Here is a 13,812-nt window from a genome sequence, read left to right on the forward strand (position 1 = left end):
ACAAAGGGGTTTTAAGGACCCTTACTTCTTTCTTGCCAAAGGTGGTCACGTCCTTACACATTGGGTAGACCATAACTTTGCCCACCTTCTTTCCGCCTCCGCATCCTTCCAGGGCAGAGCAGACGCTCCACTGTCTGGACCCAAAACATGTGCTTTCTTTCTATCTGCAGCGTACACAACAGTTCTGGGTGGATGATCAGCTCTTTGTTGGCTACGTGGGCACCAAAAAAGTTGGCCGGTGCACAAACGAAACATTTCCCGGTGGGTCATTCTGTGCATCAAAGCATGTTACTCCTTGGCTAAGAAGGAGCCTCCTGTGGGGCTGCGTGCCCATTCCACCAGGGCAACTGCAGCCACTACTGCCTTGGGACGCGGCGTTCCCTTGCAGGGCATTTGTCAGGCAGCTACGTGGGCCTCACTGCACATGTTTACAAAGCACTACTGCCTTGACAGTCAAGTCAGGAGAGACGGCTTCTTTGGCCGTTCTGTTCTCCGTGACTTCATGGTGTAATTTTGTTCGCAGACCCACCACCGGGGTTGGTATTGCTGGGGTATCTATTCTAAGGTAAGGATTCTATCACTAACGTGTCTCTTTCAGATGCACAAGTTAATACTTGTGTAACAATATATCTGTAAGAGACATTAGTTAAGGGTACATTTCTTACCGCCCCACCCATCCTCCCCGTTCTGAGAACTGATCACTAGGGTTAAGGGCATCCCCTTTTAGGACCCTAGTTTTATGCCCCAATGGTCAGTACCGTGCATGGCTCTGCGTTCCTGGCGCGGAAAGTCGTGTACAGAACTGACGTCAGTGCGCATGGGTGGCGTCTAAGTACTCTCCGTGACGTCAATCTCGACGCTGACGACGCCAGTGACTGACGCGGAGCCGTAGGACGCCACCTACTGACGCTCAAGGGTACCGCTAAGCAAAACTTTCAGGATCCAGTCTGACGCCTGGGGATATTCTAAGGTAAGGAATCTATCACTAACTAATGTCTCTTACAGATATATTGTTACACAAGTAGTAATTTGTGTGTTTATTTGTACATGCTTACTAGTTGTCCGAAACTGAACCATAATAAATTATGTTGCCTTTTTTCTCTCAGGGATTGCTTAAGACCAAAATCCTCAACCGCCTGCGCTACATACTTGAAGTTGTTCGCCCATCCCCGCCTGTGGTTGTGAACATTTTTGATATTCTTACCCGTGTGGCAAGACACTCAACAGAAGCCTGCACTCAAGTAAGTATTTCTGGGTATAAGGCTGCTTGTTTCAGAAGCAGTCTTCTGTTAAAACATTACATCCTCACATTTCTTGAATAAAGTAATTCTTGCTTTATATTATTATTTCACCAGGTGTGCACACTGGAATGTTATTTGTATCCATACTAGGATTTTAGAGAGCTATTGTGAAAAATCGTACTGTCTGAAGCCCATGAGTGTCAAGTTTTACTAGTCTCAGCATAATGCTGCAAGCCTATTGAAATAGGGAAAGAGACCAGATGGCTTGAGGTTCTGAAGGAAATCGAGACCCGGTTTACTGCCTAGTTGTTTTGCAGACCGTGAGCTACACAGAGCCCATGCAAAGTCACAAATGTGGGCCAATTAACCGAAGAAGATATGGTCTTCGTATGATGAATGATGTTGGCCCGGCTCCTTCAGGTGAAAAGAACTGAATTAGAATGACTACTGGCTAGGAGTCTGAAAGCTTCAGGCATGGCCTAATATGTTTATCTGCTAAATCCAATAACCAGTGTTTGGATTACTGATCAGTGATGTAGTCCATATAAGATGAATGATGTAGTCCATATAAGATGAAATCCATAAACTGGAACAATAGGACCGAATCTTTTAGCTTCTCTTGTAACAGAGCCTACCTGCCTGATGTGACATTAGTATGTCGAAGTAACACTGGATGTAGGCTCTTTAAAATCCTCTCTCTCTGGCTGTGTTGTTGTATCCTTAGTTTAAAATAATGTTGAAAATATTAGGCCCGTATTAAGCCTGTTGGAGAGCTTCTCGGGAAGTGAAGAGCTTCAGACATTTCAGGAGTAGCATCAATGTCAAATTGACTCCAAAATAGTTTTCCTTCACTTACTAACTGGTTCTCGGAGGACAGGGGCAAAACCGATTCGAAGACTGGCCCTACCTATGAGCAGGCCACAGATTGTCAAAAATATGAATAGGATTAGCAGGTTTGTTTGTGCACCATTTAGGAAACCTCTATTTTTGGCAAGATTTTGGCGCTAATGTAGAAATTCGCTAGAACTAAGGAATAAAGTAAAGGGTTTACATTTCCATCATTGACCCCAATAAGTTTGCAAGTGAAGGGACACAGTCTGTGATGTCTGCTTTTGGTAGTGCATGTTTAAGTAGAGCATCTTTGGTCTCTGTCCAACTTGTAGGCGTTGTGATTGTGGAGGTGGAATGGTTCAACGTCCTTAAACTGGGTGTATAGAAACTTCAAATGTATCGTAGTGAGCATTAGAAGGATGGATATTCTGTTTTTAAGGAGGGGCATTATGCCTACAGCTTTGAGGCACTTCAGTACAAAACCATTTTAAATAGAAGAGTTGGTGATGGATGTCGGACTCAAGTTACCACTAAACCTCTACGTCCAAATGTTGTATCATTAATAATGTGGAGCCCACCAGTCTTCTTCCCCTTTGACAGTGCTGAAGACGTCCAAGACTGTGCTTGATAAGTGATGGTGAAGAAAGTGCAAGGGGAGCTGGGTTGTGAGAGAAGGCACACAAGAAATTTCATAGGGTTGTAGTCACAAAGCCTGTCATGTCAAATTTGGCTCTGTGGGGTGCTGTGCAGTTTTTCATGAGACCGCTCTTTTACACTAAACGGAGCACAAAACTTTTATCCTTTGCTTTTACATCAATTTTCGATTGAATGCAGTTTTCTTTTACATGAATTTCATATTAATGGTAAGCATGGGAGATGACCTTGTGAATAGATAGCAAATATATTTGTTGACAATTTTTAAGCTTCCTTTGACTGAGCAATGAAATAGCTGATCTAGAGTGGAGGAGACACTGGTTCTTCTGAGTCAGGCCAAGAGATAGGAGCAGAAATGGTTGTGAATTTCTCCTTGTAGAACTCAGTTTCATGTTTTTTTTAAATTGAAAAAGTTTGATGAATCTTACCTCAGGAATTGTGTAGTTCCATAACGTCAGGACGTGTTTCTTTTGCTGATTTGAATTTAGGCAGAGGATACTTTGGCTTCTGGTATTGCGCTGGGCACTAAAAATACCCAGTATGTCTGCAAAGTATGCCGGTAACTTTATTACATGCACATTCAGTATAGGTGAGCAAGGTAGGTGTGATAAGACTGGAAACATCCTGAACAACGATTCCAGAACAACGAGTTCCGGAGTCGTGCAAGACAAACAACGGCTTGCCAGAACAATTACTTAGCCTTAACAACGCATGTGGATAGATTTTAGGTAGTTGGGGCGGGGGCGGGGGTTGGGTGCTTGTATCCGTTTTTAGGGGGTGGGGGGTCTGTATTAGTTTTTTGGGGGTGAGAGGTTTGTGTTCGTTTTTAGGGGTGGGAGGGGTGTGGGTCGTTTTTATGGAGTGGGAGGGGTTCAGGTTAGTTTTTAGGGGATGGGAGGGGTTTGCGTTAGTTTTTAGGGGGTATTGGTTTGGGGTAGTTTCTAGGAGGTTGATACTTTTTGTTTTGTTTAGTTTTTAGGGGGGGGAGATGGGGGGTATGGTGTAGTTTTTAGGGAGTGGGAGGAGTTCGGTTTAGTTTTTCGGGGCGAGGGAGGGGTTTGGGTTAGAATGCTGTTTACCGTGCATTCTGTAACACGAAAATTAATGGTAAAGGAATGTGTGATAAAAATAATTGTGGTTGAGACACAGTTGTACTAGAGACCACGCTCTTTAGTTAATCGTTGTTGAGGAACTCATTGTTCCAACATACAACTGTGATAAGACTCAGTGTATAGTTTCTGTATAGATAGGCAGTTGCCTGAAGCTGTACTCGGTGACTAGTGTGATGATGGAGTTAGTAGCACAAATGATGTCAAAATCTACATCTGGGAAAGTGACCCATAACACTGATTCTTGAATGCATTGCTGAGTCATAATTGTGATGATCCTGCATGTATGTTATTTATGAAGGACAGATTGATGGTGCTGTAAAGTTGCCGAATTTGGAGCAAGTTGTGAACTACTATGTGAATACTTCTAGTGCTATTTGACAGTCGAGGCTGCATGTGAAAGTGGTTGCACGCTGTTAGAGAATCAGTTTTGAAGCATTACGATTCACTTCGCTATGACACATCCATTTTTGAATGAGAGAAGGTGGTTGATGTCTGCGATACACAGAACTTTCAGAGGCATTTAGTATCTCATAAATGGTGTTTTTATCTTTTAAATGCAATGTCATTAGAGGAGTTGTACAAAATTTAATTTGAACCTAAAAAAGGTTCTTATTGTTCTGATAAAGCTGTGATTCACTCAGTACAGTTAAATGTAGATCATAAAGAAGGATACTGCCTGGAAGACCAAAGTCTTAAATCAAGCTCAACAATATCTTCCCTATGAAAAGTGATTAGGAAATAGACACCAGGCACAGTGCCACGAAATAGAGATGTTCATTCCTTTGACCTTTCTGCTCCAGGTGGGTAATGTTGCTAACAAAATTGCCTGCTAGTCCAACAGAATGGCAAACTGCCAATTTTTAATCCTTACTACTTAGTTGCAGAGCAATCAACAAAATGATCAAGTCTAGTAAAGCTTCAGTTTATTTTAGGAGCATTTGCTGTAGTGTTATATTGAAAATCTATGATTTGCTAGCTTAGACTCTGGTGTATTATTTAACATCAAGAAAGTATGGATCCATTAGTGTGAGCTCCTATGTTTCTTTGGTTTTTCTGTAGGTCATGGAATGCCCAAGGCTTATGGAGACAGTCATTCAGAACTTCCTTCCAGCACAGTGGAACTGTCCAGCTGGCAAAGATGGAACCATAATCACATGTCTATATGGCATACCTTGCGCTGCTGCTATGAAGCTGCTTAGAGTTTTGGCTTCCTCTGGCCGGAACCTGTGTGCAAGATTGGTAAGGGATCGTATACAATCTTTGTTCTGATCATATAATCAAGTATGCAGTTGTTAGTGATGCATGTGTTGGTTTCAGCAAGGGAATGGGTGTTTGTAGAATTCAGTAGAAGTTTTGTGGTTATTGCTCTTAAACATGTTTGGAAATCTGCGAAACTCAAAAGGGCATGGGTAGGGGATGTTCTTTTTTTCTCCAGGTGATGGCAAACGTAATGGAGTTATCATTCTTTTCCGCAAATCCCTTTCCATTAAGATCCTGTCTCACTCCACTGATCAGGCGGGCAGGTGGGTTTTTGTTAAATTCCTAATTGATAATGTCCCGGTCTCCTTATTGAATATATATGCCCCCACTATTGGGGACCCTTCTTTTTGGACTTCATTAGCCCAGCAAATTACACAATGTTATGATGACAATTGTATTCTTGCTGGCGACTGTAATGAAATCCTGGACCCTTTTTCAGATTGAAACTCTCCAGCTCCTTTCACACCTCATAAATCTCACAAATCATTCTGCAATGCTACCCTACGAGAATACTCCTTTTACTCACCTGTACATCATACTCAATCCCGCTTAGATTAAATTTTTGTCTCCCACAATATTTCTCAGTCACTGATAAAGGCGGATATTGGTTCTATATTGATCTCTGATCATGCCCCTGTAATCATACACCTTGATATTTTGCACAAGTCCAATCTACCTCACAAATGGCGTTTCAATAATGCCCTACTTCTGGACCCCATATTCACATCGTCTTTTACTGGGATGCCTTCAAAGCCTCAGCTAGAGACTTTAATATTAGTTTTGTTTCCAACAAACGTAGGAAAGCTCAGCAGGTCACAAATGCTTTCTTAGCCCAGATCAAAAAATTAGAACACTCCTATTACTCTTCCAAATCTAAAGACTGCTTATCCGAACTCCTAAAGATTAAATTCTAATTCAATAAAAGTACCCCTAACAATGCTTCAAATTACTTACTTAAATCTAGTGCAAACTTTTACGGTGGCCAAAATAAAGCTGGAAAAATGTTAGCTAATTATTTAAAAGTTAAACAAAACAAGCTTAACATAGTCTATTTTTGGTACTGACAACTCGTTAAAGTCTAAGGATGATGAGATATTAAATGAATTCCTTCAATTTTATAAATCACTATACACATCTGAAACCCCTTCTTCTGACCACTCTACGTCCCAGTTCTTATCCAAAATTCATTATTCACCTGAAGCACGCCCAGATCTTTCTTGTCTAGAATCTGATATTACACAAAAAGAACTTCACGCTGCCCTAAAAATTCTTAAAACGGATAGAGCTCCTGGTCCAGACAGTCTCACTGTAGAATTCTTTTCTCATTTTGCGTCCTTAATGATCCCCAAATTGCATACTCTAATACTTTCTTTTGTGCAGTCTGGTACATCTGCTGGTTCTTTTTCTGACGCTATTATTTGCCTTATCCCTAAAGACGGTAAAGATCCTCAATATTGTAAGAATTATCGACCCATATCCCTAGTTAACATTGATTATACAATCTTTTCGAAAGCTCTAGCATTGCAGTTAGAATCTCTCATGCCTGATTTGCTGGGTACTGAACAATCTGGTTTTGTTAAAGGAAGGCTTCTTAAAGACAACACACGTCTATTCTTTGATATTTCTAGCAGCCATCGCTCTGGATGCTGAAAAAGCGTTTGATAGAGTTGAATGGTCATACCTTTTTCGTACACTTCAGTGGTTTGGATTCGGTCCAAACATTTTGGCTCTTATTTCTATCCTATATTCCACTCCTAGAGCAGCTGTCACAGCCAATGGTAGGTCTCCTCTTACTTCGATCTTGCTAGAGGTGTTAGACAGGGATGTCTCCTGTCTCCTTTTCTTTTAATTATTGCCCTGGAGCCTTTCCTACTCCGCATTCGTCAAAATTATAACATTCATGGTTTTACTTTTAATGATTCCAATAGTAAAATGGCGGCTTATGCTGACGATGTGCTTTTATTTTTGTCGCAGCCCCAATCATCTCTTCCTGCCTTTTTAGGTCTCGGAACTACGAACAGATCGCGAAAGCGATCTGTCGTTCCGAGACTCTATTGCAATCATTCCTGCTTTCAAGGAGTCAAGGGAGACAGGAGACAAGTGATGTGCATGAGCGCGTAAACGGATCAGGTCGCGCGCACCTCCTGTCTCCCATGGCTCCTTGAAAGCAGGCATACATACATACATACACACACACACACATACAGCCCCCCCCCCACCGCCGCACACACACACACACACACACCTGGAGAACCCCCCCGCCCCTGTCCCTCCGCCGCGCCCACGCACTCACACCCACATTGAAAACCCCCCTCCCCCCCGCCGCCGCGCATACACACACCTTTAATAAATTCTAAAGCCCCGATGAGCTCGGTGGTTCTGCCATGCCGCCAGGAAGCCGGGGGCTACTGCCACCAGTAGGCCCTCGGCTCCCCCTCACAGCCCGCTCTGCCGCCGCTGGTCCTGCCCATTGCTGCTCTCCGAAACTCCATAAAGAAACATCACGTGGTTACCGTGCGCCAATCATGGGTCGCTAGGGGGCCGTTCCTAAGGCTTTGTTTCATCTGAACAGGCTGCGTAGTCCCTGCACTTCTCAAGAGGGACGTAATACTTTTACTTTTAAAATAAATAAATAAGGGACACTTATCTGTTGTTCTCTTAATCTCGAATGTTCATGTAGATTTTCTATTTGTTATGTGGCTTCTACTGGCTAATAGTGCTGAAGTCGACTTTCTATGTTCATGAAGCAGCGAGTTGTGGCTGCACCAGACGCTTTATCTCCTCCTCTCAGCTGGCAGATTCGGGTCTCGTGCTGAAGAATGACGTGGTCAACAGAATCAAAACAGTGCTGGTGACGCGCTGGGATTGGCTGTGCTTGTGCTTTGCTTTGTCGTCTGCCGTGGTCTGAGGCAGAAGGCGGCAGCAGAGTGTGGCGCCGCGCACACAGCTACTCGGACGCCACCGCAGTGAGTATGCTTCTCATCTGTTAACCCGTGCGACCACCATTAGGGGCATCGTGGTGCAGTACAGTAGTGGGACATTATGCTGCCTAGATAGGCACCAATGCAATGTATTAGATAGTTGTTGATAGAGAGTGACGAGAGATGGCACTGTAGTGTTAGGGTGTATCGTGCTAAGAGTCTAATGCCAGTGCATTATATGGGCACCATTCTATGGCGAAGGCTAGTAGTGGAGTCTTTAGGCACGTAAGGCCTGTGTGAACCATGCGACTGCTGTTTATTTTCCTGGTATTTTATGTGGAATGGAAAAGGTAGGAGTTATCTAAAGTGCGTGTGCGTCTATAAAGTAAACTAGAATACAATCTCAAAACGATAAACCAGATTTTTGAAAAACCTTTTTTAAAGGAGCTGCCAAGTGGGCCCATTTTGTTGTGTGATACAACCTTCCGCTAGTTCTGGCTTTTCAGGCACAACAGTGCTGTATTCTATGACGTGTAATGTGTTTTTAACATTGTAAGTAGTTTCTAAAAATCCCAACATGCAAAGTGTTGCTGTCTTGAAAGAGGCACACATGACAGAAGCGCATCTTGGGAGCAACGTAGGCTCTGCAGCCAAGGCTCCCCTCAGTCCTTCAGGGAGCCCCAATTCAGCCTCATGACCAATAAATATATGTGAGGTACTGAGTACTCAGGGGATGGAGAGAGGGGGGCATCATTTTTTGTACGCCACTGATAAATCACTTGGATGCTGTTATAACATTTTACAAACTGGTCTAGTCTTTCTAAAACGGTCACCGCTTGATCGACATCTGAAACCAAATATAAATCGTTTACAATTATTTTGGGGAAGTGCAAGTGCACTACTTCATGCAGGTAAAGCATGAATGACAACAACATTGAAAATTGTCTATCCAGTCATTCGATCTCTGTTCCTGATTGTGACTGCACACATAGCAAACCAGCCTTTTCTGAAGTTACAGTGAAGGTTTGGGCCACACTTCTGCCACATTCAGCAAACTCCCACTATCTAGCCTTGTAAAAAAAAAATGTTATTTTCAAAATGACCAAAATTACCCATAAAGGGCCCATTAGGGGCCCATCTCAGCAGATCATGAACTGGATGGCAAATGCAAGTGTAGTCCATGGTGAAAGCTTGGGACAAGGTGTCAACACATTGCCAGAGTAGTTAGCAGTGACTAAAATTATTCCAAGCATTCCATCCATTAATTTCTTTTATACATTTTAACAGAAAATCACCCATAGGGGGAACAATTAGTTTTTTCTAGTGCAAACTCTTCCTAGGAGGTAGATGACAGATTTCCACACCATTTTGGCATTGGCACATCACATTAGCTTAAAGGAAGCCAGTGCAGTCTACGGATGTATCATGTTGTGTAGTGAGTGCTTATTTAATTTGGTAATACATAAGCATCCCAAAGACTTAAAGTACTATACAGTACACTTCATTAAGGAAGCCTATGAGTTAACCTTTTGCAAAAGAACAGTATTCCTTTTTAGGTCTCGGACTGCGAAGCGATCGCAAAGTGATCGTCGCTCAGAGACTCTATTGCAATCATTTCTGCTTTCAAGGAGCCAAGGGAGACAGGAGACAAGTGATGTGCACGTGCGCGTAAACGGATCAGGTCGCGCGCACTTCCTGTCTCCCATGGCTCCTTGAAAGCAGGCACACATACAGCCTTCCCCCCGCCGCACACACACACACACACACACACACCTAGAGAACACCCTGCCCCCGTCGCCCGCCCGCCCCCCGCCGCGCACATTCACTCACACCCACATAGAGAACCCCCCCCCCCGCCCCCGCCGCCGCCGCGCATACACACACCTTTAATAAATTCCAAAGCCCCGATGAGCTCGGTAGTTCTGCCATGCCGCCAGGAAGCCGGGGGCTACTGCCACCAGTAGGCCCTCGGCTCCCCCTCACAGCCCGCTCTGCCGCCGCTGGTCCTGCCCATTGCTGCTCTCAGAAACACCCTAAAGAAACATCACGTGGTTAACGTGCGCCAATCATTGGTCGCTAGGGGGCCGTTCCTAAGGCTTTGTTTCGTCTGAACAGGCCGCGTAGTCCCTGCACTTCTCAAGAGGGACATAATACTTTTACGTGAAGTGTGCCGACACTTCTCAGAAACAAGGACCAACGGGGTACCTGCATCTGTCTCCTGTGTGCTCTGCATTTTTGGCGCCCTCTAATGAAAGCTTGCGCCTGTGCACGCTGCCCCGTTGCTCTCTGCATGCACACACAGCCACATACACACACACACAAAACCACACACACACACAACCACACACACACACACACCCACCACAAACACACACACACACCACCACACACACTACCACACCACCACACACACTACCACACCACCACACACACTACCACACACACACACACACACACACACACACACACACACACACACACAACCACACACACACACACACACACACACACACACAACCACACACACAACCACACTGTCAGTGCACACTTTCAGCAGGCACAGGCACAATCAGTCGTCAGTGCGCGCTTTCACTGGGCACAAACACCACCAGCCGTCGGTGCACGCTTTTACCGGGCCCAAACACCACCAGCTGTCAGTGCACGCTTTCATCAGACACACACCACCAGCCGTCAGTGCACACTTTAACCAGGTACACACACCACCAACCGTCAGTACACGCTTCCACCAGGCACACACACCACCAGCCGGCAGTGCACACTTCCACCAGGCACACACACCACCAGCCATCAGTGCACAATTTCTACAGGCACACACACCACCAGCCATCAGTGCACACATCAATTAATAACGCATCCACAAATAACTATTGTAGCAATCGCAGTATGGCGCACTTTACTTTCAAACATATTCATCTAAAGCGCAGCATGCCACCACTGCTACAAAAATAAATACACATTTTTTGGGCCTACAATTTATAGACTTTTGGTACAATTGGTGTTGCAATATTAAGCAATGCCAATAGCTCAAACTTAATTAACCCGAGACCTATTGCATTGTAAATGCTTGTTAGAAGAAGTGCAATCCTTTGCGTCTGTTTCTGGCTACAAACTGAATACAGACAAATGTGAAATTCTGCCCTTGACAAAATATACTTTTAGTGCTGGTTTTGCTATTTCGGGTTTTTCATGGAGTCCTCAATTTATCAAATATTTAGGTCTACACTTTACCTCAACCGTGGCGGGGACAGTATTGCGTTGCATGGATAATTGTACACAAAGATTATCTTCTTTAACGTCAAAGTGGCATCCACTGTACTTATCTTGGTGGGGTCGTTTGGATACCATAAAAATGATGCTCTCTCCCATAGTCTTATATACAATTTCAAATATCCCATTGTCCATCCCTCTCAAGCATTTTAGGAAAATTAACTCTATTTTATCCTCTTTTTTATGGGGACATGAGAAGTCCTGCATGTCTATTCGTAAATTAATTCGTCCTAAACCGGAAGGTGGGATGAACTTCCTGGACTTCTCTCTTTATCATATATCTTTCATGCTGACTCAATCGTCACGATGGCTCTCTGACCCTTCTGCACCTTGCCCTCTCTGGACTACATTAGAACGATCTTTCATTTCTCCCTTCTCCTTCCAGGAATACCTATCTTTTACACGCAAACCACAATCCGTTTCCACTCCTATACTTAAACTTACTTCTAAACTCATTCCATCTACACCTTCCTCCTCTTTTCTTAATTCTCCCATATGGCATAATTCACACATCTTAATTAACAATAAACCTTTCTATTGGAAAACCTGGAGACAACGTGACCTGATCTGGGTCAATCAGTTATATAATCGGGATTTAATCCAACCCTTTGCACAGGCTCGTATTGTTTTTGATTTTCCCTCATCTTTTTGCTCTAAAAATTTCCTCCTAACACAAGCTATCCAATCTGCCTCCCTGACTTTTAGACCACCTCCTTTAAACAGCTCTATTGATTCTACTCATACTGTTAAACTGCATTCTCTGTTGCTTGCTCATTCTAAAGCTTCTACCATTTACAGTTTTTTACATACCTCATCCACACCAAGAGACAAAACTCAGACAGAATTATTGTGGGAAAAGGACTTTGACACCTCCTGGAATGTCGACTTCTGGGATACAATTTGGCTAAAACTTAGGAAATCTTCCAGGGCTGCAAACACGACGCAAACACCCTTCTTTATATATAATAGACTTCTATTCTCCCCTCTTACTCTCCACTCATTCCACGCTGATGTCTCACATGAATGCTGGTCCTGTTCGGCCCAACATGCTGATTTATTCCATTTACTCTTTAATTGTGAATTTGTTAGCCCTTTTTAGGTCTCGGCTAAACGCGCAGAAGCGCGTTGTCGCCGAGAACTTATTGTTAGCGTGTGTGCTTCCCAGGAGACACTCCTGGCCGCGCGCATCGCCTTGGAGGCGATTTGAAACGCGCACGCGATCGCGCACGCTGTGGGCAGCTGCTGTCGTGCATTCACACAGATTTGAAAAAGGACAAGGGCGTCCCCACACAAAAGAAAATGTAGGAGTGTGTCACACTTCTATTAAGTGCACTCTAAAGTAAGCATTTCATTCCAAAAGCAGCATGCCGACAATGCGGCGGGAAAGGTAAAGTTACAAGAATTGAATCTCAACTTCTAAAAGCGTATTGTAACTGGAGAGGGGAATTCTGTGTACTGATCTTCTTATGTTTCTACAGATGCCAAATCTTTAGAAAAAGGCCTATTTCTTAACTATATAATCAACTCAAACATTAGCGTTATCCCCCCAGTCCCCTATTAGTCTGTGCGGGGTCCTCCTTTGATTTCGTGCATTCACACAGACACACACCAGCACCCATGCACGCACTTGCTCATACAGTGCCATGCTTCAAGGAACTAAAAATAATGTGGACAGAACGAATAAAAAGAAGTTAAACATGAATGCTAAAGCTGTGATGGGCACTAAAAATCGAAAAGCTTAAATCAGATGTGTGAAATAATAACGTACCGAAAAAACCCTGAAAAATAACATGTGCATGAAAGCCAAAAAATGAAAAGCAAGTGTTTACCTGTGGATGCAGTCCGTGCGGAGCATTAATACAAATGTTTACATGCTGGCTTATGTGTTTAATCAAACGGAGAAGAGGGGATAAAAGCACAGTGCTAGTGCAATGAGTGAAACAAAACATGGTGCTGTTCTATATATGTCCTCCTAGATCCAACACACAGTCTTACATCGTAGGTGCCAAGAAATATATGAGAGTACCTACATACTGCATCCGGCCGTGAAGGGCATTTACACTACGGAAGGGAGAATGCTCTAAAATGAATTATAACGTAGTGCTCTTACATACAAAATGTGGTGCTCTACAGCAGATGAAGTGAAGCAAAACAGAAATATGGGATGGGCTGTGTAGGATACGATACACTCACAAACGGCACACAGTCTACAAACATAGTAAACAGCTTTACTGCGGTGCCACAGTGCAGTCCAATACCGGCACAAGGAAAGTAATCCATCGAAAGGTCCACGTACCTAAAAAGGATAGAAGCAGCTGCTCATGGCATGTCAGCAAATCGCCATTATGGTGGGATGCGATTTAAATTGTCACACTTGTGCATGGAAGGACGACTGGTCGAAGAGCGTGTGCAATAGGTCTAAATGGGCACCATGATACAGTGGTGCAGAAAGCTCAAAGAGTTTCATTAAAATAGCAATTAGTTGAATGATTCCTCTTTCCTTTA

General features: G+C 43.7%; 1 protein-coding gene across 1 annotated transcript in view; it reads left to right on the forward strand.

Annotated features, from left to right (window-relative positions):
• The window catches only part of RPAP1 (RNA polymerase II associated protein 1), a 296,667-nt gene that overhangs the window by 148,018 nt on the left and 134,837 nt on the right, over window positions 1–13,812 (forward strand). The window contains exons 13-14 of the mRNA XM_086937236.1: window positions 1,107–1,241; window positions 4,898–5,077. Coding sequence (XP_086793362.1) covers window positions 1,107–1,241; window positions 4,898–5,077 — 315 coding nt within the window. The remainder of the gene's footprint in view (window positions 1–1,106; window positions 1,242–4,897; window positions 5,078–13,812) is intronic.

The sequence above is a fragment of the Lissotriton vulgaris genome, chromosome 9, assembly GCF_964263255.1.
Source record: "Lissotriton vulgaris chromosome 9, aLisVul1.2, whole genome shotgun sequence".
In the NCBI taxonomy this organism is placed as follows: Eukaryota; Metazoa; Chordata; class Amphibia; order Caudata; family Salamandridae; genus Lissotriton; species Lissotriton vulgaris.